At 45.2% G+C, this 27,237-nt stretch overlaps 1 protein-coding gene across 3 annotated transcripts; it reads left to right on the forward strand.

Annotated features, from left to right (window-relative positions):
* The first annotated feature begins 588 nt into the window (after nucleotides 1–588).
* Nucleotides 589–26,036, forward strand: slc16a3b (solute carrier family 16 member 3b). Of its 3 annotated transcripts, none has more exons than XM_036956058.2 (7): nucleotides 589–1,121; nucleotides 16,311–16,589; nucleotides 19,350–19,493; nucleotides 19,580–19,716; nucleotides 19,912–20,379; nucleotides 21,665–21,845; nucleotides 24,426–26,036. In XM_036956058.2, the coding sequence occupies exons 2-7, from the start codon at nucleotides 16,367–16,369 to the stop codon at nucleotides 24,680–24,682; spliced, it is 1,410 nt and encodes a 469-aa protein (XP_036811953.1). In that variant the 5' UTR covers nucleotides 589–1,121; nucleotides 16,311–16,366; the 3' UTR covers nucleotides 24,683–26,036. The 3 variants fall into 3 exon arrangements, with proteins under 3 accessions (XP_036811953.1, XP_036811954.1, XP_090068984.1); XM_036956059.2 differs by having other exon boundaries at nucleotides 703–1,134; XM_090212858.1 differs by lacking the exon at nucleotides 589–1,121 and adding an exon at nucleotides 16,050–16,134.
* The last annotated feature ends 1,201 nt before the right edge of the window (nucleotides 26,037–27,237 follow it).

A 27,237-nucleotide genomic window follows, 5' to 3' on the forward strand; every position in this document is an offset into this window, starting at 1 on the left:
TAACATTCAATGCTCTGGCAACTCTGGTAGACATTCCTACAGTCAGCATGCCAATAGCACGCTCCCTCAAAACTTGAGATATCTGTGGCATTGTGTTGTGTGACAAAACTGCACATTTTAGAGTTGCCTTGTATTATCCACAGCACAAGTTGCACATGTGTAATAATCAGGTTCTTGATATGCAACACCTGTCAGGTGGATGGATTATCTTGGAAAATGATAAATGCTCACCCACAGGGATGTAAACAAATTTGTGCACAATATTTGAGTGAATTAAGCTTTTTGTGTCTATGGTACATTTCTGGGATATTTTATTTCAGCTCATGCTGCATTTATATTTTTGTTCAGTATATATGTATATACATATATATTCCGTTTTTTTTTACATTGCTCATTCTGCTATTTCTTCATACATTTTTTTTGTGGGATTTTGTGTACGATATTTTCTGTTAGAGCTAGAAACACAAGCATTTTTGATGCACCTGCGAGAACATCGGCAAATCTGGGTACACAGCCAATAAACTTTGATTTTATTTAAAATGGTGGATTACATAATTTAGTTTGACTGCAGAATTTATTGTGCCGTTGTGATGCAATGATGCTGTCGGACTGATCGAGGCATGACCAGCAGCTACGTAGGCAGCAAAGTGGGCAGTAGCTACATAAAACAAATATAATAATAATACTTTCTTTTTTTTAATTGCATGCGCAGAAATCTTTTTCCGACTAGCACTTGAACGCTGCAATATGCAGCGTTCAAAACAACTGGGAACTCGGAATTAGACATTTCCGACCTCAGGAATTAGACATTTCCGACCTCAGTGCGTTCAAAAAAAAAAACAGGGAACTCGGAAAAAAACTAGTTCCGACTGGGAAAAATGTGTTTTAACGGTCATCCAACTCGGAATTCCAACTCCGGAATTTGGGCCTCTTTCTAGAGCTCATGGCGTCATTATTTGACCTTGTATATATATGTTCGTGTTCCCAGTTGTTTTGAACTTGGCATTAGTCACCGCAAATGGGTTTCCAGAAAATCGTAGCCGTGCCGAAATAAATTCTCACATGAGGAGGCGTGGACGCATGGTCCAGACCAGAAGACGTTACAGACAAAGCTTCGTCAGGTAAGAACAACAGGTAAAAAAAATAAACATTGGCATGATTAAAGTGTCATACCCGTTGATAATTTTGGGAGACAGCTGTAATTTAAGCACTTCTTTGTTGCTTTATTATTCACAAACTCCCATGGGATAATGCTGCTTTTACACTAGCCTGAGATCAAATGTGCCTTTGCGTGGTTTCAATTAAATAGCCTGTCGGCTATACTCATGGGCAGAGAAGCACACCGAGTTGTGTTTCCATGGAAATTAACTTCCTAAATATGATAGGCTATAGTTTAGGTTACGACATTGACTGGAAATAAATATTAATAACATGTATTTGTGTCTGCCTGCAAATTGTCCCCTTTCCTATCAAAGTTATGAAAGACTATTTCGAGACTGTTTTGTAGACTATTCCTCTGTCGCAATTTTCACAAACGCTAATAGCCTAATACTTGCTGATGAATGTTCTGTAGCCTACCTTCTATTTTGTTGGGAATGCGAGATCAAGTGTGCTTACGTGTGGTCTCAATTAAATAGCATAGATTATATGGCGGAGAAGCATGGCGCAGTTGTCTTTAACTTCCTATATGATAGGCTATGTAAAGGAATATTGATAACGTATGTATTTTACTCTGCTTAAAAATTGGCCTGCTCCTAAAATTATATTATCCCCTAACTGCGCTTTCAAACTACGTCAACCCTATTGGCTGATATAGCTCAATAATACTGCTTAATATAACGTGTCTCGTGAGAATCTCTGGTATTTTAACCTATTTCTTAGGCCATTTTTGTAAATTTGGATTTTGAGTAGGGTGGCAAAATAGCTGGGAACGGCATACCCCTTGCTTCAATACTCATGGTTTCATTACACTACACAAGTTATTGGAAGAAGGTGTCTTCTGTAAAAGGGGGGTTTGTTAAGAGCCCTGATGCTAAAATCTGAAACCTGCTTACAGTAGGGTTTTGGAAGCATAAGGAATAAGAGGAAGAGGAATACCTATGTAAGAATGCTGTTTATTGACTATAGCTCAGTATTCAACACCATAGTACCCTCCAAGCTCATTATTAAGCTCGAGGTCCTGGGTCTGAACCCCGCCCTGTGCAACTGGGTCCTGGACTTGCTGATGGGCCACCCCCAGGTGGTGAAGGTAGGAAACATCACTTCCACTCTGCTGATCCTCAACACTTGGACACCATCAGCCCCATCCTGTACTCTCTGTTCACCCATGACTGCGTGGCCAAGCACGCCTCCAACTCAATCATCAAGTTTGCAGACGACACAACAGTAGTAGGCTTGATTACCAATGGTGACGAGACAGCCTACAGGGAGGAGGTGAGGGGCTCTGAGTGTGGTGCTTGGAATCAACCTCTCACTCAATGTCATTAAAGGAGATGATCGGCGACTTCAGGAAACAGCAGAGGGTGCACCCCCCTTATCTTCATTGACGGGACTGCAGTGGAGTAGGTGGAAGCTTCAAGTTCCTTGGTGTACACATCACTGACAAACTGAAATGGACCACCCATACAGTATGGTGAAGAAGGCGCATCAGAGCCTCTTCAACCTCAGAAGGCTAAAGAAATTTGGCTTGTCACCTAAAACCCTCACAATTTTTTACAGATGCACAATTGAAAGCATCCTGTTGGGCTGTACTGCCCGCAACCGCAAGGTTCTCCAGAGGGGAGTGTGGTCTGCCCAACGCATTACCGGGGGCAAACTTCCTGCCATCCAGGATACCTACAGCACCCAATGTCACAGGAAGGTCAAAAAGATCATCAAGGACATCAACCACCTGAGCCACTGCCTGTTCATCCCGCTATCATCCAGAAGGCGAGGTCAGTAGCGGTGCATCAAAGCTGGGACCGAGAGACTGAAACAGCTTCTCTCTCAAGGCCATCAGACTGTTAAATAGCCATCACTAATATTACACACTGACTCGATCTCTAGCCACTTTAATAATTAAAAATTGGATGTAATAAATGTGTCACTTTAAACTATGCCACTTTATATAATGTTTACATACCCTACACTACTCATCTGTATATACTGTACTCTATACCATCTACTGCATCTTGCCTATGCCGTTCGGCCATCGCTCATCCATATATATTATGTACATATTCTTATTTATTCCTTTACACGTGTGTGTGTGTGTGTGTGTGTGTATGTATATAAGGTAGTTGTTGTGAAATTGTTAGATATTACTGCAGGGTCAGAACTAGAAGCACAAGTATTTCGTTACACTCGCATTAACATCTGCTGTTGAGCCTTCACCACGCTGTCTGTGTGGGTGGACCATTTCAGTTTGTCCGTGACGTGTACGCCGATAGATTTAAAACTTTCCACCCTCTCCACTACTGTCCCGTGGATGGGGCGGCGCTCCCTCTGCTGTTTCCTGAAGTCCACGATCATCTCCTTTGTTTTGTTGACGTTGAGTGTGAGGTTATTTTCCTGACACCACACTCCGAGGGCCCTCACCTCCTCCCTGTAGACCATCTTGTCGCTGTTGGTAATCAAGCCTACCACTGTAGTGTCGTCTGCAAACTTGATTATTGAGTTGGAGGCGTGCATGGGTGAACGGGGAGTACAGGAGAGGGCTGAGAACGCACCCTTGTGGGGCCCCAGTGTTGAGGATCAGTGGGGTAAAGATGTTGTTTCCTACCCTCACCACCTAGGGGCGGCCCGTCAGGAAGTCCAGGACCCAGTTGCACAGGGTGGGGTCGAGACCCAGGGTCTCGAGCTTGATGATGAGTTTGGAGGGTACTATGGTGTTAAATGCTGAGCTGTAGTTGATGAACAGCATTCTTACATGGGTATTTCTCTTGTCCAGATGGGTTAGGGCAGTGTGATTGCGTCATCTGTGGACCTATTGGGGCGGTAAGCAAATTGGAGTGGGTCTATGGTGTCAGGTAGGGTGGAGGATCATATCACCTTGACTAGTCTCTCAACGCACTTCACGATGACAGAGGTGAGTGCTATGGGGAGGTAGTCATTTAGCACAGTTACCTTCGCTTTCTTGAGAACAGGAACAATGGTGGCCCTCTTGAAGCATGTGGGAACAGCAGACTGGGATAAGGATTGATTGAATATGTCCGTAAACACACCAGCCAGCTGGTCTGCTCATGCTCTGAGGACGCGGCCTGTGCAGGCAGCCCTGCGAGGGTTAACACGTTTAAATGCTTTACTCACGTTGGCTGCGGTGAAGGGAGAGCCTGCAGATTTTGGTAGCGGACTGTGTCGTTGGCACTGTATTATCTTCAAAGCGAGCAAAGTTTAGTTTGTCTGGGAGCAGGACATTGTGGTCCGCGATGGGGCTGGTTTTCTTTCTAACAAACTAGTTTTGGCAAGTCGGTTAGGACATCTTTGTGCATGACGGAAGTCATTTTTCCAACAATTTGTTTACAGACATTATTTCACTTATAATTCACTAATCATTCCAGTGGGTCAGAAGTTTACATGCGTTAAGTTGACTGTGCCTTTAAACAGCATGGAAAATTACAGAAAATGATGTCATGGCTTTAGAAGCTTCTGATAGGCTAATTGACATAATTTGAGTCAATTGGAGGTGTACCTGTGGATGTATTTCTAGGCCTACCATCAAACTCAGTGCCTTTTTGCTTGACATCATGGGAATATCAAAAGAAATCAGCCAAGACCTCAGGGAAAAAAAGTGTAGACCTCCAAGTCTGGTTCATCCTTGGGAGCAATTTCCACGTTCATCTGTACAAACAATAGTATGCAAGTATCAACATCATGGGACCACTCAGCCGTCATACCGCTCAGGAAGGAGACGTGTTCTGTCTCCTAGAGATGGAAGTACTTTGGTGCAAAAAGTGTAAATCAATCCCAGAACAACAGCAAAGGACCTTGTGAAGATCCTGGAGGAAACTGGTACAAAAGTATCTATATCCACAGTAAAACGAGTCCTATATCGACATAACCTGAAAGGCCGCTCAGCAAGGAAGAAGCCACTGCTCCAAAACCGGCATAAAAAAGCCAGACTACGGGTTGCAACTGCACATGGGAACAAAGATTGTACTTTTTGGAGTAATGTCCTCTGGTCTGATGAAACAAAAATAGAACTGTTTGGCCATAATGACCATTGTTATGTTTTGGAGGAAAAAGGGGGAGGCTTGCAAGCCGAAGAACACCATCCCAACCGTGAAGCACGGCGGTGGCAGCGTCATGTTGTGGGGGTGCTTTGCTGCAGAAGGGACTGGTGCACTTTACAAAATAGATGGCATCATGAGGAAGCAAAATGATGTGGATATATTGAAACAACACCAAGACATCAGTCAGGAAGTTAACCTCACTAGGGTAGGGGGCACTATTTTCACCTCCGGATGAAAAGCGTGCCCAAAGTAAACTTCCTGTTTCTCAGGCCCAGAAGCTAGGATATGCATATAATTGGTAGATTTGGATAGAAAATACTAAAGTTTCCAACTGTTACAATGTCTGTGTATAACAAAACTGATATGGCAGGCGAATGGGTCTTCTAAATGGACATTGACCTCAAACTTACAAAGTTGTGGCAAAAGAAGTGGCCATCAAAGTCCTGACCTCAATCCCATAGAACATTTTTGGGCAGCTCTGTCAGGAGGAATGGCCCAAAATTCACCCAACTTATTGTGGGAAGCTACCTGAAATGTTTGACCCAAGTTAAACAATTCAATGGCAATACTACCAAATACTAATTGAGTGTATGTGAACTTCTGACTCACTGGGAATGTGATGAAAGAAATAAACACTGAAATAAGTCACTACCATTATTCTGACATTTCACATCCTTAGGATTCCCACTTTATTTTAACTGACCTAAGACAGGGAATTTTTACTAGCATTAAATGTCATTAATTGTGAAACTGAGTTTAAATGTATTAGGCTAAGGTGAATGTAAACTTCTGACTTCAACTCTAAGTCAATACATTGCATTCAATGCTAAAAGATAAGTATCAAGGTATTGTCTGAGTCTTTCAACAATATACCCATTGCAGCTTTATCACCACTTTTTGCTGTGTCTGTCCTGAGATGGAAAATGTCCGGGTCTTATTTTAGGAGAACTGATAGTCGGGGCTTGCGGAATGCTGCATTGTGCGTGAGGGCACACTGCTATAGAGGGGTGAGGCAAGTGGAGAAGTATGTGTGTTTGCCTGTTGGTTGGGACACATGACACAGGAGTAGTTCATACGGTAGACATGCATACGTGCACACCTCCCGTCCCAATTCAGAGTTACAGGCACTTGGCTACAGCTACAGATGCAATGCTTTGAAATGTGATGACTACTTTTGATTAGTCTTTATTCTTTTATGAATTCTGCAGTGTTGCTGGCACAAAAAAGGCTTGCTGAATGTCTTAGTGGCAAAATATAATTTGTCTAGATTTTTGCCAGATCTAGTCATAGGTTGTAGATATGAACTTCTTGCGTCGAGCAATCCCGTATCCGGGAGCGTAATCATAGCCTCAAGCTCATTACCATAACGCAACGTTAACTATTCATGAAATCGCAAATGAAATGAAATAAATATATTCACTCACAAGCTTAGCCTTTTGTTAAAGAGTTCTTACTGCCAGTTATCTGACAACTGTTCTGCACTGGATCTCAATCTGACCTCAGCTGTTATAGATGCAAATTTGATCATATAACAACCCTTTCTGATGTAAATGCCCGATAAAGTACATTCTGAAAAGCATCTATCTTCAGTGAGGAAGTACCCACTCATTCAGATGTGACATGCACATTTATGAGTGCTGGTCATGAGTGCGCTATGATCACTCTGACAAAGTCTCTGACTGATCTGTTCACCACACCTCTAAAATATTGTGGGGAGTACAAGGATACCTGTGTGCTGTATTTTGTTTTTCCACAGTCACAAGTTGAAATTGACCCAGGAAGTATTGGCTGGGCCAGAGGGAGACGGGAAAGGCTTCCAAAGGCATGGCAAATCGCTCCAATTCTGATGACGAGACACCCCCAACCCCTCACACCAATAGAAAATCCACAAACCAGCAGAGCGCTCCCCAGCAGCACAGCTCTGGGGCCTATACACTCCGCCCCCTGCATCTGTTTCCTGGTCTTCCACATTTACCTGTTGGGGCAGGCAGAAATGTCAATTTACTAGGCAGTCCCTTCACCTGTTGGTTAAGTTTTACCTGGGGCCTCCAACATATAGGTCCAGAGTCAGCCCCAACCCTAAGCCTGTACAACATCCACCAAGGACACAAAACAACCCTTACAGCCTGGAACAACAAAAAAAGATGCTTCACTGTCCTCCCAACAGGACAGATACCCCCTCCACACTGATGGATCATGGTGTGACACATATCCGTTCGTAGCGATAATTATATATATATTTTTTAATTAAAAATAAATTGTAATAATGACAATTACAACAATACTGAATTAACACTTATTTTAACTTAATATAAAACATAAATAAAATCAATTTAGCCTCAAATAAATAATGAAAAATGTTCAATTTGGTTTAAATAATGCAAAAGAAAGTAATATGTGCCATGTAAAAATGTGTGCCATGTAAAAAAGCTAATGTTTAAGTTCCTTGCTCAGAACATGAGAACATATGAAAGTTGGTGGTTCCTTTTAACATGAGACTTCAATATTCCAAGGTAAGAGGTTTTAGGTTGTAGTTAATTTAGTATTTATAAAATGACTATTTCTCTCTATACCATTTGTATTTCATATACCTTTGACTATTGGATGTTCTTATAGGCACTATAGTATTGCCAGTGTAACAGTATAGCTTCCGTCCCCCTCCTCGCCCTACCTGGGCTCGAACCAGGAACACATCGACAACAGCCACACTCGAAGCATCGTTACCCATCGCTCTACAAAAGCCAAGGGGAATAACTACTCCAAATCTAAAAGTGAGTGACGTTTGAAACAGTATTAGCGCACACCCAGCTAACTAGCTAGCCATTTCACATTGGTTACACCAGCCATTAGGGTGATAGGCTTGAAGTCATAAACAGCGCTGTGATTGCGACAAGCTGCTGTCAAACTGTGGTTAGGTCAAGTCCCTGTTGAGGACAACCAGCACGTGGATGAGCTTCCCTGAGGTGGTTTCTGACAGTTTGTGCAGTTGTACAAATCCAGTTTCATCAGCTGTCCGGGTTGTTGGTCTCAGACGATCCCGCGGGTGAAGAAGCCAGATTTGGAGGTCCTGGGCTGGTGTGGTTGCACATGGTCTGCAACACTGCCAAATACTCTAAAATGATGTTGGAGGCGACTTATGGTAGAGAAATTAACATTCAATTCTCTTGTGGAAACTCTTGCGGACATTTCTGTAGTCAGCATGCAAATGGCATTGTGTTGTGTGACCAAACTGCAAATGTTAGTGTCCTTTTATTGTCCCCAGCACAAGGTGCACCTGTGTAATGATCATGCTGTTTTAATTAGTTTCTTGATATGCAACACCTGTCAGATGGATGGATTGTATTGACAAAGAGGAATGCTCACTAACAGGGATGTAAACAAATGTGTGCACACAATTTGAGAGAAATAAGCTTTTTTTTGTGCGTATGGAACATTTTTGGGATCTTTTATTTCTGCTCATGAAACATGGGACCAACACATTGCATGTTGCATTTTTGTTCAGGGTATATTTTGTAATGGACACAGTGCCACCTTTTCGATAACAAAGCTGCCGACAGGCTGCGGTACAGCCCATGCTCATGGTGCTCTCAAAGGAAGTGAAATGATAAGCTACAAGGACTTTGCTTGTGAGCATGCACGCTGCAAATGACATGCAACTGTAAGTCCTTGAATATTCTCTTGTGGGTGCCTTTTCATTTTCTGGATTGACACTTGTTGTTTGTCGCTAACCTCAGATGGACTATATGGGTGATATATGATGGATTGATTATATGGCTGATTTTATTCTAACTTGATCTGAATTTTCACAGAAATGTCCCATTGACATCAGTGAATGATTGAGGTGAAAGTCTGACTTGTGCATCACATGCTCATCTCACCTCGGTATAAAGTGAGGTGCCCTTTTTGTTTGAGGAAGCTGCTGCTAGTGTTTGTGTGTGTGTGTGTGTGTGTGGGGGGGGGGTATTTTCTGCAGGGTGAGCGCACTGGACAGGATTTCTCCTTGTGTTGATTTACTGTTGACTCCTTGGTGCAGACAAGCTGTCCCCTCTCTCAGAAAGCATCACCTTATCCACATACATGCGCAAAAGCAAACTCTCCTATATCATGCTGTGTGTGAGGAGAAGAGAGCAGAGGAGACGCACTCAGAAAGCACTAACTCGGCAGACCTTCTCAAGGACATTAAACTCTGGACAAATATGGAGCCATGCACTTAGCCAATATCTGCGGCCTTTTTATTAGTGTCCTATAAAAATAGGAACGTATACAGTATGTAACTATTTACCAGGGGTTGTTATAGTTGCTACACAAAATTGTTACCCCAAATGAATGCATGGGACCAGACTGCTACAATAAGACATTGAACCTTACAGAAAATCTTAAATGATTTTACCTAAATGACATGGGGCCAGATAATATTTCTGATATCTAGCCTAACAAATTAATGATTGTGTAATTGGGTGATTCTCATGAAACCTTTAAAAAAGTTGTATTTTTATTTTTAATGTCTTTAGCAAATTGAGTTACAAAACCATGATGCATCTGCAAAAATCAACCATCATTCGGAGGACTAAGATGTCTAGTTTTTGGGAAAATTCAATTAAATACTTTTTACATTGTTGCCTGAAATTTTGTACATCCCAAACTCTCGTTACCGAAATTCGTCCGGATTAAATTCAGGTCGATTTACACAATTGTATTTTTTTTTCCCCAACCTAATTTATTTGATTAAAAGATTGTCCATAAGTGGGATACTAGTTGAAGTTTACATTGTACGTAATAAATATTACAGTTTAACGTCCACAGACTTGTCTCATTACCAAAACACTTTCAAGTTCCAGCTTGTAAATGGTTTTATTCACCCATGATGCATCATCTAGAGGAGTAATCCTTAGATGAGCACAAGTTAGGTTAATTTATTTGAATACCCTGAGTGTCTAACCCTGATGTGATCCTCTCTTCTCTATTATTGCTGACTTAAGTACACATCACATCAAACTAATAGTGAAACGCTTACTTACGGGCCCTTCCCAACAATGCAGAGAATGAAAATAGAGAAAAGTAAAACATGTAATAATAGATATTCAATTATTAACAGGAACTTGGCTATATACAAGGGGTACCAGGTCGACGTGAAGGAGTAAGAGGTAATTGAGGTACAGTGCCTTTAGAAAGTATTCACACCCCTTATTCTACATTGTTAGACTGAATTCAGCCTTTTATATACACTGCTCAAAAAAATAAAGGGAACACTTAAACAACACAATGTAACGCCAACTCAATCATACTTCTGTGAAATCAAACTGTCCACTTAGGAAGCAACACTGATTGACAAATGTCCCATGATGTTGTGTAAATGGAATAGACAACAGGTGGAAATTATAAGCAATTAGCTAGACACCCCCAATAAAGGAGTGGTTCTGCAGGTGGGGACCACAGACCACTTCTCAGTTCCTATGCTTCCTGGCTGATGTTTTGGTCACTTTTGAATGCTGCCGGTGCTTTCACTCTAGTGGTAGCATGAGACTGAGTTGACAACCCACACAAGTGGCTCAGGTAGTGCAGCTCATCCAGGATGGCACATCAATGCGAGCTGTGGCAAGAAGGTTTGCTGTGTCTGTCAGCGTAGTGTCCAGAGCATGGAGGCGTTACCAGGAGACAGGCCAGTACATCAGGAGACATGGAAGAGGCCGTAGGAGGGCAACAACCCAGCAGCAGGACCGCTACCTCCGCCCTTGTGCAAGGAGGAGCAGGAGGAGCCCTGCAAAATGACCTCCAGCAGGCCACAAATGTGCATTTGTCTGCTCAAACGGTCAGAAAGACTCCATGAGGGTGGTATGAGGGCCCGATGTCCACAGCTGGGGGTTGTGCTTACAGCCCAACACCATGCAGGACGTTTGGCATTTGCCAGAGAACACCAAGATTGGCAAATTCGCCACTGGCACACTGTGCTCTTCACACATGAAAGCAGGTTCACACTGAGCACGTGACAGAGTCTGGAGACGCCGTGGAGAACGTTCTGCTGCCTGCAACATCCTCCAGCATGACCGGTTTGGCGGTGGGTCAGTCATGGTGTGGGATGGCATTTCTTTGGGGGGCCGCACAGCCCTCCATGTGCTCGCCAGAGGTAGCCTGACTGCCATTCGGTACCGAGATGAGATCCTCAGACCCCTTGTGAGACCATATGCTGGTGCGGTTGGCCCTGGGTTCCTCCTGGGTTCCTCCTAATGTAAGACGATGCTAGACCTCATGTGGCTGGAGTGTGTCAGCAGTTCCTGCAAGAGGAAGGCATTGATGCTATGGACTGGCCCGCCCGTTCCCCAGACCTGAATCCAATTGAGCACATCTGGGACATCATGTCTCGCTCCATCCACCAACGCCACGTTGCACCACAGACTCTCCAGGAGTTGGCGGATGCTTTAGTCCAGGTCTGGGAGGAGATCCCTCAGGAGACCATCCGCCACCTCATCAGGAGCATGCCCAGGCATGGTAGGGAGGTCATACAGGCATGTGGAGGCCACACACACTACTGAGCCTCATTTTGACTTGTTTTAAGGACATTACATCAAAGTTGGATCAGCCCGTAGTGTGGTTTTCCACTTTAATTTTGTGTGACTCCAAATCCAGACATCCATGGGTTGATAAATTTGATTTCCATTGATAATTTGTGTGATTTTGTTGTCAGCACATTCAACTATGTAAAGAAAAAAGTATTTAAGAATATTTCATTCATTCAGATCTAGGATGTTATTTTAGTGTTCCCTTTATTTTTTTTGAGCAGTGTATTTAAAAAAAATCTCACCCATCTGCACACACACAATGACAGTGAAAACAACATGTTTTAATTTTTTTTTGATTGAAAATGAAATACAGATCTCAATACTCACCCGTGAGCTCAGGTGCATCCAATTTTGGTTGATTATCCTTGATGTCACTACAACTGGATTGGAATCCACCTGTGACCAATTAAATTGTTTGGACATGATTTAGAAAGACACCTGTCTATATAAGGTCCCACAGTTGACAGTGCATGTCAGCACAAACTATACCATGAATTCCAATGAACTTTCTGTATATCTCAGATGGAATTGTGATGAGGCATATATCTGGGAAAGGGTATAAAACTATTTTTAGAGTTGAAAGTTTCTGAGAACACCGTGGTGTCCATCATTGGGAAATTGAACAAATATGGAACATAGGCTCTGCCTAGAGCTGTCCGACTGAGCAACCGGGCAAGAAGGACCTTGGTCAGGGAGGTGACCAAGAACCATATGACCACTCTGACAGAACTACAGACTTTTTTGGCTGAGATAGGAGAACCTGCAAGAAAGACAAGTCTCTACAGCGCTTCACCAATCTGGGCTTTACGGTAGAGTACCCAGAAGAAGCCACTCCTGAGAAAAAGCACATGACCGCACGCCTGGAGTATGCAGAAAGACCGATCATAAAGTAGAAGATTCTGTGGTCTGATGAGCCAAAAATGCAACTATTTGGCCTGAATGCAAAGCACTATGGCTGGCTATAACAAGGCACAACTAATCACCTGTCTAACACCATCCCTACTGTGAAGCATGGTGGTGGCAGCGTCAGGCTATGGGAGTGCTTCTCAGAGGCAGGGACTGGGAGTCTGGTAAGGATAGATGACAATGAATGGAGGCAAATATGAGATCCTGCTTCAGAGTGCAAACGATCTTAGACTGGGGCAAATATTTATGTTCCCACAGGACAATGACCTCAAGCAGCATACAGCTTAAGCAATGCTAGAATGGCTTCAGAACAAAAATGGGAAAGTCCTTAACTTCACTAGGGTAGGGGGCAGCATTTGGAATTTTGGATGAAAAGCGTGCCCAGAGGCTAATACAGTGCCTTGCGAAAGTATTCGGCCCCCTTGAACTTTGCGACCTTTGGCCACATTTCAGGCTTCAAACATAAAGATATAAAACTGTATTTTTTTTGTGAAAAATCAACAAGTGGGACACAATCATGAAGTGGAACGACATTTATTGGATATTTTAAACTTTTTTAACAAATCAAAAACTGAAAAATTGGGCGTGCAAAATTATTCAGCCCCTTTACTTTCAGTGCAGCAAACTCTCTCCAGAAGTTCAGTGAGGATCTCTGAATGATCCAATGTTGACCTAAATTACTAATGATGATAAATACAATCCACCTGTGTGTAATCAAGTCTCCGTATAAATGCACCTTCACCATGATAGTCTCAGAGGTCCGTTAAAAGCGCAGAGAGCATCATGAAGGACAAGGAACACACCAGGCAGGTCCGAGATACTGTTGTGAAGAAGTTTAAAGCCGGATTTGGATACAAAAAGATTTCCCAAGCTTTAAACATCCCAAGGAGCACTGTGCAAGCGATAATATTGAAATGGAAGGAGTATCAGACCACTGCAAATCTACCAAGACCTGGCCGTCCCTCTAAACTTTCAATTCATACAAGGAGAAGACTGATCAGAGATGCAGCCAAGAGGCCCATGATCACTCTGGATGAACTGCAGAGATCTACAGCTGAGGTGGGAGACTGTCCATAGGACAACAATCAGTCGTATATTGCACAAATCTGGCCTTTATGGAAGAGTGGCAAGAAGAAAGCCATTTCTTAAAGATATCCATGAAAAGTGTTGTTTAAAGTTTGCCACAAGCCACCTGGGAGACACACCAAACATGTGGAAGAAGGTGCTCTGGTCAGATGAAACCAAAATTGAACTTTTTGGCAACAATGCAAAACGTTATGTTTGGCGTAAAAGCAACACAGCTGAACACACCATCCCCACTGTCAAACATGGTGGTGGCAGCATCATGGTTTGGGCCTGCTTTTCTTCAGCAGGGACAGGGAAGATGGTTAAAATTGATGGGAAGATGGATGGAGCCAAATACAGGACCATTCTGGAAGAAAACCTGATGGAGTCTGCAAAAGACCTGAGACTGGGACGGAGATTTGTCTTCCAACAAGACAATGATCCAAAACATAAAGCAAAATCTACAATGGAATGGTTCAAAAATAAACATATCCAGGTGTTAGAATGGCCAAGTCAAAGTCCAGACCTGAATCCAATCGAGAATCTGTGGAAAGAACTGAAAACTGCTGTTCACAAATGCTCTCCATCCAACCTCACTGAGCTCGAGCTGTTTTGCAAGGAGGAATGGGAAAAAATGTCAGTCTCTCGATGTGCAAAACTGATAGAGACATACCCCAAGCAACTTACAGCTGTAATCGCAGCAAAAGGTGGCGCTACGAAGTATTAATTTAAGGGGGCTGAATAATTTTGCACGCCCAATTATTCAGTTTTTGATTTGTTAAAGTTTGAAATATCCAATAAATGTCGTTCCACTCCATGATTGTGTCCCACTTGTTGATTCTTCACAAAAAAATAGTTTTATATCTTTATGTTTGAAGCCTGAAATGTGCAAAAGGTCGCAAAGTTCAAGGGGGCCGAATACTTTCGCAAGGCACTGTATCTATCAAAACGTCACGCCAAGGTAAGCCTACACGAAACGCAGCCCTTATTTTAAGTGTTTCTAAAATCACCTTTGGTGGGGACACAATTATGCTGGAAAAATGATTGGAACCATTCCCCTGTTTTGACCGCTTCGGTTTTAGGGTATTATGACTCATATTCTGGTACTGCAAACTTAACGATGGTGTTGAAGTCGTGCGTGGCCACGCAGTCGTGGGTGAATCGGACTGCAGGAGGGGACTAAGCACGCACCCCTGAGGGCCGCCTGTGTTGAAGTTCAGCGTAGTGGATGTGTTGCGTAAACTCAACACCTGGGGGGCGTCCCATCAGGAAGTTCAGGATCCAGTTGTAGAGGGATGTGTTCAGTCCCAGATTTCTTAGCTTGGAGGGTACTATGGTGTTGAATGCTGAGCTGTAGTCAATGAACAGCATTCTCACGTACTGTAGGTGTTCCTTTTTGTCCAGATGGGAAAGGGCAGTGTGGAGTGCGATTTGAGATTGTGTAATCTGTTGGGGCGGTATACAAATTGGAGTGGGTCCATGGTGTTGACGTGAGCCATGACCAGCCTTTCAAAGCATTTCATGGCTACAGATGAGTGCTACGGTCATTTAGACATATTATCTTGGCATTGTTCTTGGGTACTGGGACTTTGGTGGTCTACTTGAAATGTAGATATTACAGACTGGGTCAGGGATTTGCCAAATGGAGGGTGAGGGAGAGCTGTGTGTGGAGTAAAGGTGGTGGTGATTTTAATAATATTTTTAACTTTAGTTGCGAAGGTGACATGCTGATAGAAATGAGGTAAAACAGATTTAAGTTTTCCTGCATTAAAATCACTGGTAAAACAGGAGCGCTGCCTCTTGATGAGCATTTTATTTATGCTTATGGCCCTATACAGCTTGTTGAGTGCAGTCTTAGTGCCACTTACTGCCAGCATCGGTTTGTGGTGGTAAATGGACAGCTACGAAAAATATAAAGAAGAAAATGGTATGGTCTACAGCTTATGAGGTATTCTAACTCGGGCGAGCAGAACCTCAAGACTTTCATAATATTAGAGATTGCGCACCAGCTGTTAAGCAACACACACTACCCACTTTGAGCTTACCTGACGGTGCAGTTCTGTCCTGCCGATGCATAGAAGAAAAAAAACGCTCTAATATTGTCCTTGTTCAGCCAAGTTTACGAGAAACATAGGATATTACAGTTCTTCAGGTCCCGTTGATAGAATAGTCTCCAACAGAGCTCGTACAGTTTGTTCTCCAGTGATTCTACATTCATCAATAGAAGAGCGGGTAGAGGCGGATTATTTACTCGCCACCGTAGTTTCACCGGGGTACCTGGATGTTGGCCTCTGTCTCTTTCCTTTCTGAGTGTGTAGTATTGGGACCTGGTCCGGGGTGAGCAGTATGTCCTATACCGCAGACTCATTGCAGTAGAAATCTTCATCCAGATCAAGGTTAGTGATCACTGTCCAGAAGCTCTTTTCAGTCATAGGAAACGATGGCGGATACATTATGTACTAAAAAAGTTAAGATCGGTGCCAAAAAACACACAATGGCAGAATTGGCCGCAATATATTCCACCACCATTCTTTTAAAAATCATTCCTCCCTTGTTTCTTTTTATCTCTCAGTTCTGACCCAAGTTGACGGAACAGACGGTTGAGGGAATCTCCTAGCAGAGAGGATCATGGGAGGAGCCGTGGTAGATGATGAGCCTAGTGATGTCAAGGCACCAGATGGAGGGTGGGGCTGGGCAGTGCTCGCCGGGGGGTTCGTCATCACTGGGTTCTCCTACGCCTTCCCCAAGGCCGTCAGTGTGTTCTTCAAGGAGTTGATCAGGGAGTTCGGAGTGGGATACAGCGACTGTGCATGGATTTCTTCTATACTGTTGGCCATGCTCTACGGCACAGGTACGAATATATATATATATATATATATATATATATATATATCACACACAGGAATTTGTAAGTATATCCAACAGAAGTGTTTTCTCGATGATGAGCCAGTACAAGGAAAAAGTGCAGGAGATTAGAGAAAGTGTCAGATCTGGGCGTTACTACCTACCTACACAATTTAGGCAGGACCTTTTTATTAATAATTGTATCTTTATTTTACCAGGTAAGTCTCATTGAGATTAAAAATATATTTTACAAGGGAGACCTGGCCAAAATAGCAGCACACAAAGTTTAAGATATATATTTACAACAAAGCACACAATTATCACATTAAGCAGGAGGTTAGGTGCATCTAGGGGCCAAACCATTGATAGCCCCCCACTAACTGACCTAGCACACACCCCCGCAGCCCCCAGATAGCATATATGACTCACCATCTGGATTTGGTCTTATGTAGCAACAGTTGAAATAGAGCTACAAATGTTATATCATACACATCATTTTTGAGGAACAATGGGAAAGTAATTGTCAAAATTAGAAATGTGAACACATCATAAGCCATTTGATTTTTTTAAATGTATGTACAGGAAATTAGCTTTTAAATTTTATTTTTTAATTTTATAGGCATCAATCAGGAATGAGTAGGGTCAGCTATACCGTAAGGACCCCTTCATGTCCTCATTACATGTAGTGCAACAATGGCCTGTAAAGTTCTCTATATTTTAAAAGATTTAAACAAACAATTTTGGAATCACCATGGTCTCAACCATAAACTGTGAATTTATCTTCCTGATAGATTAAGTTCAAATATGTTACATTTGATTATGTTTAAGAATCATTAAGCAACTGAGGGAAAAACAAAATTGCTATTGTGTACACCACTTGAATGAAGTGTCATTTGTGTCCAACGTCAACTCCGTCAGAGTGCTGAAAGATCTGAGAATTGTTGTTTTTATTGGGGATTTTCAAATGATTGTATTGAACTGTCTTATGTATCCTAACCAGTCAGGCTTCAAGACGGGCCACTCAACCAAGACTGCTCTCCTCTGTCACGGAGGCTCTCTGCACTGCCAAAGCTGACTCTCTCTGTTCCACGCACTCTCACTAGTGGTGGTCTAAAACCGAGCCTTGGGGGACATCTCCACTTCTCTCCATACACCAAATCACTCGTCTCTCATAGCTTCACATGGTCTCTCCTATCGTTGCTATGCTCATGACACCCTTTTCTCCTTCCTCTCTTCTGACACCCAGTTGGCAACACACATCTCTGCGTGCCTGGCAGGTGTTGGGCCGACATATCAGCTTGGATGTCGGCCCACCACCTCAAGCTCATCCTCGACAAAACAGAGCTGCTCTTCCTCCCAGGGAAGGCCTGCCTGCTCCATGACCTCAATCACGATTGACAACTACCGGTGTCCCCCTCCCAGAGTGCAAAGAACCTTGTTGTGACCCTGGACAACATACCTGTCGTTCTCTGCAAACATCAAAGCAGTGACTCTCTCCTCCAGGTTCATGCTCTACAACATCTGTAGACTTGGACCTTATCTGACACAGGAAGCAGCGAGGTCCTAATCCAGGCACTTGTCATCTCCAATCTGGATTACTGCATCTCTGTGTTGGCTGGGCTCCCTGCTTGTGCCATCATACCCTGCAACTTATCCAGAATGCAGCAAGCTGCTTGGTGTTCAACTTTCCCAAGTTCTCCCATGTCTTCCTACGGAGCAGCAAGAGGTACTGCCCCTCCCTACTTTCAGTCTATGCTCAAACACTACACCCCAACCCGAATACTCTGTCACCTCTGGTCTCTTGACAATCCCACCCTTATGGAAGGGCAGCTCCCACTCAGCCCAGTGAAATCTCTTCTCTGTCCTGGCACCACAATGGTGGAACTGCCCATCTTTCAAAAACATCTGAAAGCCTACCTCTTCAACCCAATGTGTGTTCTGTCCACTATTTACTCAGCGCTGGGTTGTTTTTTTTTAGTGTAGAATTGAACAATCAAGGCCTTTTTTAAATACTTGTTGGACAATAATTGTAAAAATGAAATGCCTTTTATGGTATCTGAGTTGAGAGAAACCCAGTTAGTCTTTCAGGCATCCTGAGCTATAAAACGGCACATTTGTCTCTCTGCACCATGGCACAAAAAATGATCTGAAATCCTGGTGGGGGGGACCTTGCTTGGACCTTGTGCGAGGCCCTGCGAAACTGCACTACGCCACTGCCCCTACTTCATTTTCCACCATAGATGTTATCTTTAAAATCATTCAGCTCCTGTAATTTCATGTCCTGTTGTAGCTCGTTCCAATTGGAAGGGTCAGAACTTAAATATTATTCTTTTTTTACCTGCTTGTTCTGGCCTAATGCACAGTTCTGACTGTGTTTAACAGAAATAGTAAATAAACAAACAATTGGACCAACTGGGGACATTTTTTGTCCCTACGAGGTCAAATACTATTTATAGGGGGTTTAGGGTGAAGGTTAGGGTTATAATTATGTTAAGGGTTAGGGTTGGGTGCTAAGGTTTTATTTTAATTTGACCTTTATTTAACTAGGCAAGTCAGTTAAGAACCAATTCTTATTTTCCATGACAGCCTAGGAACAGTGGGTTAACTGCCTGTTCAGGGGCAGAATGACAGATTTGTACCTTGTCAGCTCGGGGGTTTGAACCACTAGGCTACCATGCCACCCCAACAGGTTAGGGTTAGGGAAAATAGGATTTTGAATGGGACTGAATTGTCTGTCCCCACAAGGTACAATTCTGTGTGTGTGTAGGTCCACTGTGCAGTGTGCTGGTGAACAAGTTTGGGTGTCGGCCAGTGATGATGGTGGGAGGACTCTTTGCCTCCTTGGGAATGGTCCTGGCCTCCTTGGCCACCAGTATCATACACATCTACATCTGTACTGGAGTTATAACAGGTTAGTAAATAAATACACACATCTACCTTAACTGGTGGGAACACACACATACACACTTTAATAACAGTTTGCCCCCTGTCTACCAGGTCTTGGCCTGGCGCTGAACTTCCAGCCATCTTTGATCATGCTGAATCGTTACTTTAGTGAGAAGAGGCCTCTAGCTAATGGACTATCTGCTGCTGGGAGCCCTGTGGCACTCTGCTGCCTCTCTCCTCTGGGACAGGTACTACACCTCTTCAGTCTCCCTATCTGCAGTTGTAGATCAGTATTATGATGTAGGGAGAAGCATATGAATACAATGAGCGACGTGTGCTACTCTGAAGGATTAACAACACAAAGGGGAAGTTGTGTGCTGTGTTGGCGGCATATCAGAGTTACGGCTCATCATTAATGTTTTTCTTCATATTTCTCCCCAAAGGTGCTGCAGTACCACTATGGCTGGAGAGGCGGCTTCCTTATCCTGGGGGGCCTGCTGCTCAACTGCTGTGCCTGTGGGGCCCTGATGAGGCCCCTGGTGGGCCCCAAGAAGCCCCAGGACCAGGAGTTGCAGGCTGTGGGTGAAGCAGAAAGAAAGCTCAAGCCTAAGAAAAAGCTCCTGGATTTTAGTGTATTTAAAGACAGAGGTTTCCTCATCTATGCCATAGCTGCGTCCATCATGGTACTGGGCCTTTTTGTGCCGCCCGTGTTTGTGGTGAGCTATGCCAAGGAGATGGGGAATGAAGACACCAAGTCTGCCCTCCTCCTCACCATCCTGGGGTTCATTGATATCTTCGCCCGCCCCACATGTGGGCTGATTGCGGGGATGAAGTGGGTCCGGCCTAGATGTGTGTATCTCTTCAGCTTCGCCATACTCTTTAATGGCATTACCGATGTGATCAGCTCACAGGTAAGTCTGGAACTTGTTTTTATTGATATATTATTTGTATGGATGGATTTATTTCTAGGGGATGTAAACGATACATAAACAGTATTTAATCTGTGTTGTATCATTAAAACATTCCTGTATTGACACATAGTGTATGTGGAAACCTGCTTGTCGAACATATTATTCCACAATCATGAGTATTAATATGTATTTGGTCCCCCCTTTGCTGCAATAAGAGCCTCCACTCTTCTGGAAAGGCGTTCCACTAGATTTTGGAACATTGTTGCCATGAGCATTAGGCGATTAGGCCTGGCTCGCTGTCGGCGTTCCAATTCATCCCAAAGGTGTTCAATGGGTTGAAGGTCAGGGCTCTATGCAGATCAGTCAAGTTCTTCCACACCGATCTCGACAAACCATTTCTGTATGGATCTCGCTTTGTGCACGGCGGCATTGTAATACTGAAACAGGAAAGGTCCTTCCCCAAACTGTTGCCACGAAGTTGGAAGCACAGAATCATCTAGAATTTCATTGTATGCTGTAGGGTTAAGCTTTCCCTTCAATGGAACTAAGGGGCCTAGCCCAAACCATGAAAAACAGCTCCAGACCATTATTCCTCCTCCACCAAGCTTTGCAGTTGGCATTGCATTGGGGCAGATGGCATTCTCCTGGCATCCGCCAAACCCAGATTTGACTGTCGGACTGTCAGATGGTGAAGTGTGATTCATCATTCAAACATATTTCCACTGCTCCAGAGTCCAGTGGTGGTGAGTTTTACACCACTCCAGCTGACACTTGGCATTGCATATGGTTATCTTAGGCTTATGTGCAGCTGCTCGGCCATGGAAACCCATTTCATGAAGCTTCCAACGAACAGTTCTTGTGCTGACGTTGCTTCCAGAGGCAGTTTGGAACTCGGTAGTGAGTGTTGCAACTGAGGACAGATGATTTTTACAAGCTTCAGTACTCTGTGATCCTGTTCTGTGAGCATGTGTGGCCTACCACTTCGCGGCTAAGACTTTGTTGCTCCTAGACGTTTCCACTTCACAATAACAGCACTTATTTGACCAGGAAAGCTCTAGCAGGGCAGAAATTTGACAACCCGGAAAGGTGGCAATAATTTTGAAGGGGTGTCCACATACTTTTGTATATATAGTGTATTATTGTGGACTCTGCAGCCTTCGAGACCCGGAGCTATTGTATCCATAGAATTTGAATGATTAATCAGTCATGGTTTGTCATCAGTCATTTCTCTGGTCATATTATGTTGTGAATTATATAACCAAGGGTGTGGCTTCTCTTTTGGCAGGCGACAGACTACCCTGGTCTGGTGGTGTTCTGTATCTTCTTCGGGCTCTCTTACGGGATGGTGGGGGCGCTGCAGTTCGAGGTTCTCATGGCCATCGTGGGCACAAAGAAGTTCTCCAGTGCTTTAGGGCTGGTGTTGCTCATGGAGGCTATCGCTGTGCTGGTGGGACCGCCTGGAGCAGGTCAGTACACAGGGAGAAGGATTTGGTTAGTGTTAGGATTAGGGTTATGGCTAGGGTTGGGGATCAACCGGGCTGTGGATGTGAAGTTGGGGTTCAGCCGGGCTGTGGACGTGAGGTTGGGGTTCAGCCGGGCCGTGGGCGTGAGGTTGGGGTTCAGCCGGGCCGTGGACGTGAGGTTGGGGTTCAGCCGGGCCGTGGACGTGAGGTTGGGGTTCAGCCGGGCCGTGGACGTGAGGTTGGGGTTCAGCCGGGCCGTGGACGTGAGGTTGGGGTTCAGCCGGGCCGTGGACGTGAGGTTGGGGTTCAGCCGGGCCGTGGACGTGAGGTTGGGGTTCAGCCGGGCCGTGGACGTGAGGTTGGGGTTCAGCCGGGCCGTGGACGTGAGGTTGGGGTTCAGCCGGGCCGTGGACGTGAGGTTGGGGTTCAGCCGGGCCGTGGACGTGAGGTTGGGGTTCAGCCGGGCCGTGGACGTGAGGTTGGGGTTCAGCCGGGCCGTGGATGTGAGGTTGGGGTTCAGCCGGGCCGTGGACGTGAGGTTGGGGTTCAGCCGGGCCGTGGACGTGAGGTTGGGGTTCAGCCGGGCCGTGGACGTGAGGTTGGGGTTCAGCCGGGCCGTGGACGTGAGGTTGGGGTTCAGCCGGGCCGTGGACGTGAGGTTGGGGTTCAGCCGGGCCGTGGACGTGAGGTTGGGGTTCAGCCGGGCCGTGGACGTGAGGTTGGGGTTCAGCCGGGCCGTGGCCGTGAGGTTGGGGTTCAGCCGGGCCGTGGACGTGAGGTTGAGCCGGGACGTGAGGTTGAGCCGGGCCGTGGACGTGGGGTTGAGCCGGGCCGTGGACGTGGGGTTGAGCCGGGCCGTGGACGTGAGGTTGAGCCGGGACGTGAGGTTGAGCCGGGCCGTGGACGTGGGGTTGAGCCGGGCCGTGGACGTGGGGTTGAGCCGGGCCGTGGACGTGGGGTTGAGCCGGGCCGTGGACGTGAGGTTGAGCCGGGACGTGAGGTTGAGCCGGGCCGTGGACGTGAGGTTGAGCCGGGCCGTGGACGTGAGGTTGAGCCGGGCCGTGGACGTGGGGTTGGGGTTGAGCCGGGCCGTGGACGTGAGGTTGAGCCGGGCCGTGGACGTGGGGTTGGGGTTCAGCCGGGCCGTGGACGTGAGGTTGGGGTTCAGCCGGGCCGTGGACGTGAGGTTGGGGTTCAGCCGGGCCGTGGACGTGAGGTTGGGGTTCAGCCGGGCCGTGGACGTGAGGTTGGGGTTCAGCCGGGCCGTGGACGTGAGGTTGGGGTTCAGCCGGGCCGTGGCCGTGAGGTTGGGGTTCAGCCGGGCCGTGGACGTGAGGTTGAGCCGGGACGTGAGGTTGAGCCGGGCCGTGGACGTGGGGTTGAGCCGGGCCGTGGACGTGGGGTTGAGCCGGGCCGTGGACGTGAGGTTGAGCCGGGACGTGAGGTTGAGCCGGGCCGTGGACGTGGGGTTGAGCCGGGCCGTGGACGTGGGGTTGAGCCGGGCCGTGGACGTGGGGTTGAGCCGGGCCGTGGACGTGAGGTTGAGCCGGGACGTGAGGTTGAGCCGGGCCGTGGACGTGAGGTTGAGCCGGGCCGTGGACGTGAGGTTGAGCCGGGCCGTGGACGTGGGGTTGGGGTTGAGCCGGGCCGTGGACGTGAGGTTGAGCCGGGCCGTGGACGTGGGGTTGGGGTTGAGCCGGGCCGTGGACGTGAGGTGTTTTTTTTTTTTTTTTTTTTTTTTTTTTTTTTTTTTTTTTTTTTACTACCTGAAAATTGAGACATGCCGTATCCTTCCTTCTGCAGCCATGGGGGCAGTGTTGTCACTTGCTTCCTTGGTCTTATTTATTGGCTATTCATCAGTTGCCTATTTTGCATTGATAACAAAATAATCTCAGCGACTGTTCAAACAGTAAACCAAACAACAAGAATCCACCCAAAAAGGTGTTTTTGTTTAGAAGGAATAAATAGTGATTACACACTATTGTGAAATTGTAGAACCTGCTGTAGCCAACTAGCTAGCCATGTGCTTTTGTCTGCCTGATCAAAACATGACTTTCTATTTTTAGCTGATTATGGGACTGAATACACACACAGCATTTCAAACTGGGATACTGTTTTAGGTTTGACCAGCAAACATAAGAATATTTGTCAGGGCATAATTGTAAATTATAAATCTGATTAATTTCACATGAAGATGTGGGAAGCTAAAAAGGCTAGCTAGCTTGCTTTATTTTTTTGCCTCCAAAAATCCACGTGGACTTGGAGTTATGGATACTCTTCCGAAAAAAGATTGGTAAGAGTGCAGTGTAACTGCAGTATGCTACAAACAACTTCTCCTTTGTGTTGTTTTTACTGCAGTAATTTAGCAGTGTAACTACAGTTAGAGTGCAGTCGACTGCCGTTTCAAAACTGCATTATTTTGTAATGTTAGGGTTGAGCCGGGGTGTGGACATGACATTAGGGTTTTGAACAAAGTCTTCAAACAATCAAAGCCAGCATAGACATTTTAGCTGGTGATAAACTGTGTATGCCTTGAATGTATGACAGGTAATAAACTCTTCTCATAGTTCTCCTCTCCCGTAGGTCGTCTGCTGGACGCCACACATAACTACATGTACGTGTTCCTGCTGGCTGGCTGTGAGGTCATTCTGGCCTCCATCGTCATCTGCATGGGCAACTTCCTGTGCATCAAGAAGAAGCCAGATGAGCCTGAAGCCCATTTAAAGAATGGAGCCCCCGTAGAGATGGAGAAGCTCAACAGCCTGCTGGAGGCGGAGGGAGGAGAGCATGAGAGGGCGCAGCCGGCGGGGGTGAGGGGTGGCGCCGCAGAGGCAAAATAGGGAGTGGAAAAGAATGGAGGGGTGGGAAACCCAGAGACAGCTCTGTGATGGAAAGAGAAGGGATATTTGTTAATTGATTTTTAGAGAGACTGACAAGCTTTTATTAAACACTACCAATAGGGACGAACATAAGAATACACACACTGGCGGAGGGAGGGATGAAGAGAAGGATGAATTGCATTGTGCTGTGTTGTATGCTTTAATATACACAGCAAATTGGCCAGTGTTACCTAGTGTTTTTTCAGGGTAACATTTCTGTTTTGATTCTGGAGTAAAATTAACTCTAAGGGTTAAATTGACACTGAGTGGTGTAATAGGACCCCAGTGTCTGTTAATAACCGATGTTAACCAAAACCACAGCCATCATGTTTCCCAGCATGCTCAATGCAGGTGATTTCAAAATATATATTTTTTGTGGGCAGAGAGGGGAGGGGGGTTTGATTGTACATTGATTAATGTTGTGCTACTCAAATATAAATTCCATACATTTTTCTAAACTAATCTAATGTGTTACTTGGATGTATTGCACACATTACTGAAATGGTTGTCCAGTTTAAATGCATTCGATACACTCATATTTTAGTCTTCCCAACCCTGGCAGTCATTCTGAATAAAAGTTGAGTGAATACAAATTCCTAATGTTGATGTTCCCACTCTGGCTGAATTCCAATTGGAATTACACATTACTTTGCAAGCCATCATACATGTGACTTTCAGGCCTGATGTGGCCTGTAAACCATGTGTTTCTGGCCACTGTATTGGGGTAAAACTAGTCCCTCAACATAAGGCCTTATGAAGTATGTACAGTGGGGCAAAAAAGTATTTAGTCAGCCACCAATTGTGCAAGTTCTCCCACTTAAAAAGATGAGGGAGGCCTGTAATTTTCATCATATGTACACTTCAACTACAACAGACAAAATGAGGGAAAAAAATCCAGAAAATCACATTGTAGGATTTTTAATGAATTTATTTGCAAATTATGGTGGAAAATAAGTATTTGGTCACCTAAAAACAAGCAAGATTTCTGGCTCTCACATACCTGCAACTTCTTCTTTAAGAGGCTCCTCTGTCCTCCACTCGTTACTTGTATTAATGGCACCTGTTTGTATTTTATACTGATAAGTTCACCTGTCCACAACCTCAAACAGTCACACTCCAAACTCCACTGTGGCCAAGACCAAAGAGCGGGGGGGTGCCACTCAATATTTGGAAGGTTCTCTGTTTTGTTATACTCAGTGTATAGTAGTTCTTTATTAAACCTGACACATTGGCATCTGAAGATGCTGTGAAATTGAATATGGCCATATAAAGAGCTGATTACCCAATAATAGAATAAACTCAGCAAAAAAAGAAACGTCCTGTCACTGTCAACTACGTTTATTTTCAGCAAACTTAACATGTGTAAATATTTGTATGAACATAAGATTCAACAACTGAGGCATGAACTGAACAAGTTCCACAGACATGTGACTAACAAATGAAATAATGTGTCCCTGGGGGGTCAAAATCAAAAGTAACAGTCAGTATCTGGTGTGGCCACCAGCTGCATTAAGTACTGACGTGCATCTAATGGACTGCACCAGATTTGCCAGTTCTTGCTGTGAAATGTTACCCCAGTCTTCCACCAAGGCACCTGCAAGTTCCCAGACATTTCTGGGGGGATTGCTCCTAGCCCCCACCCTCCGATCCAACAGGTCCCAGACGTGCTCAATGGGATTGAGATCCGGGCTCTTCGCTGGCCATGGCAGAACACTGATATTCCTGTCTTGCAGGAAATCACGCACAGAACGAACAGTATTTCTGGTGCTATTGTCATGCTGGAGGGTCATGTCAGGATGAGCCTGCAGGAAGGGTACCACATGAGGGAGGAGGATGTCTTCCCTGTAACGCACAGCGTTGAGATTGCCTGCAATAACAACACGCTCAGTCCGATGATGCTGTGACACACCGCCTCAGACCATGACGGACCCTCCACCTCCAAATCGATCCCGTGCCAGAGTACAGGCCTTAGTGTAACGCTCATTCCTTCGACAATAAACGTGAATCCGACCACCACCCTTGGTGAGACAAAACCGTGACTCGTCAGTGTGGAGCACTTTTTTGCCAGTCCTGTCTGGTCCAGCGACGGTGGGTTTGTGCCCATAGGTGACGTTGTTGCCGGTGATGTCTGGTGAGGACCTGCCTTACAACAGGCCTACAAGCCCTCAGTCCAGCCTATTGCAGACAGTCTGAGCACTGATGGGGGGGATTGTGCGTTCCTGGTGTAACTTGGGCAGTTGTTGTTGCCATCCTGTACCTGTCCTGCAGGTGATGTTCGGATTACTGATCCTGTGCAGGTGTTGTTACACGTGGTCTGCCACTGCCAGGACGATCAGCTGTCTGTCCTGTCTCCCTGTAGCGCTGTCTTAGGTGTCCCACAGTACAGACATTGCCATTTATTGCCCTGGCCACATCTGCAGTCCTCATGCCTCCTTGCAGCATGCCTAAGGCACGTTCACACACATGAGCAGGGATCCTGGGCATCTTTCTTTTGGTGTTTTTCAGTCTTTTTAGTG

Source organism: Oncorhynchus mykiss, chromosome 20, assembly GCF_057628025.1.
Source record: "Oncorhynchus mykiss isolate SJ-2025 chromosome 20, ASM5762802v1, whole genome shotgun sequence".
Lineage (NCBI taxonomy): Eukaryota > Metazoa > Chordata > Actinopteri > Salmoniformes > Salmonidae > Oncorhynchus > Oncorhynchus mykiss.

Coding starts and splice junctions, on each gene's coding strand:
- slc16a3b (XM_036956058.2), top strand. CDS start 16,367: ATGGGAGGAGCCGTGGTAGATGATGAGCCTAGTGATGTCAAGGCACCA. Junction 19,717..19,911: donor GCCTCTCTCCTCTGGGACAG/GTACTACACCTC, acceptor TTCTCCCCAAAG/GTGCTGCAGTACCACTATGG. Junction 20,380..21,664: donor CCGATGTGATCAGCTCACAG/GTAAGTCTGGAA, acceptor CTCTTTTGGCAG/GCGACAGACTACCCTGGTCT.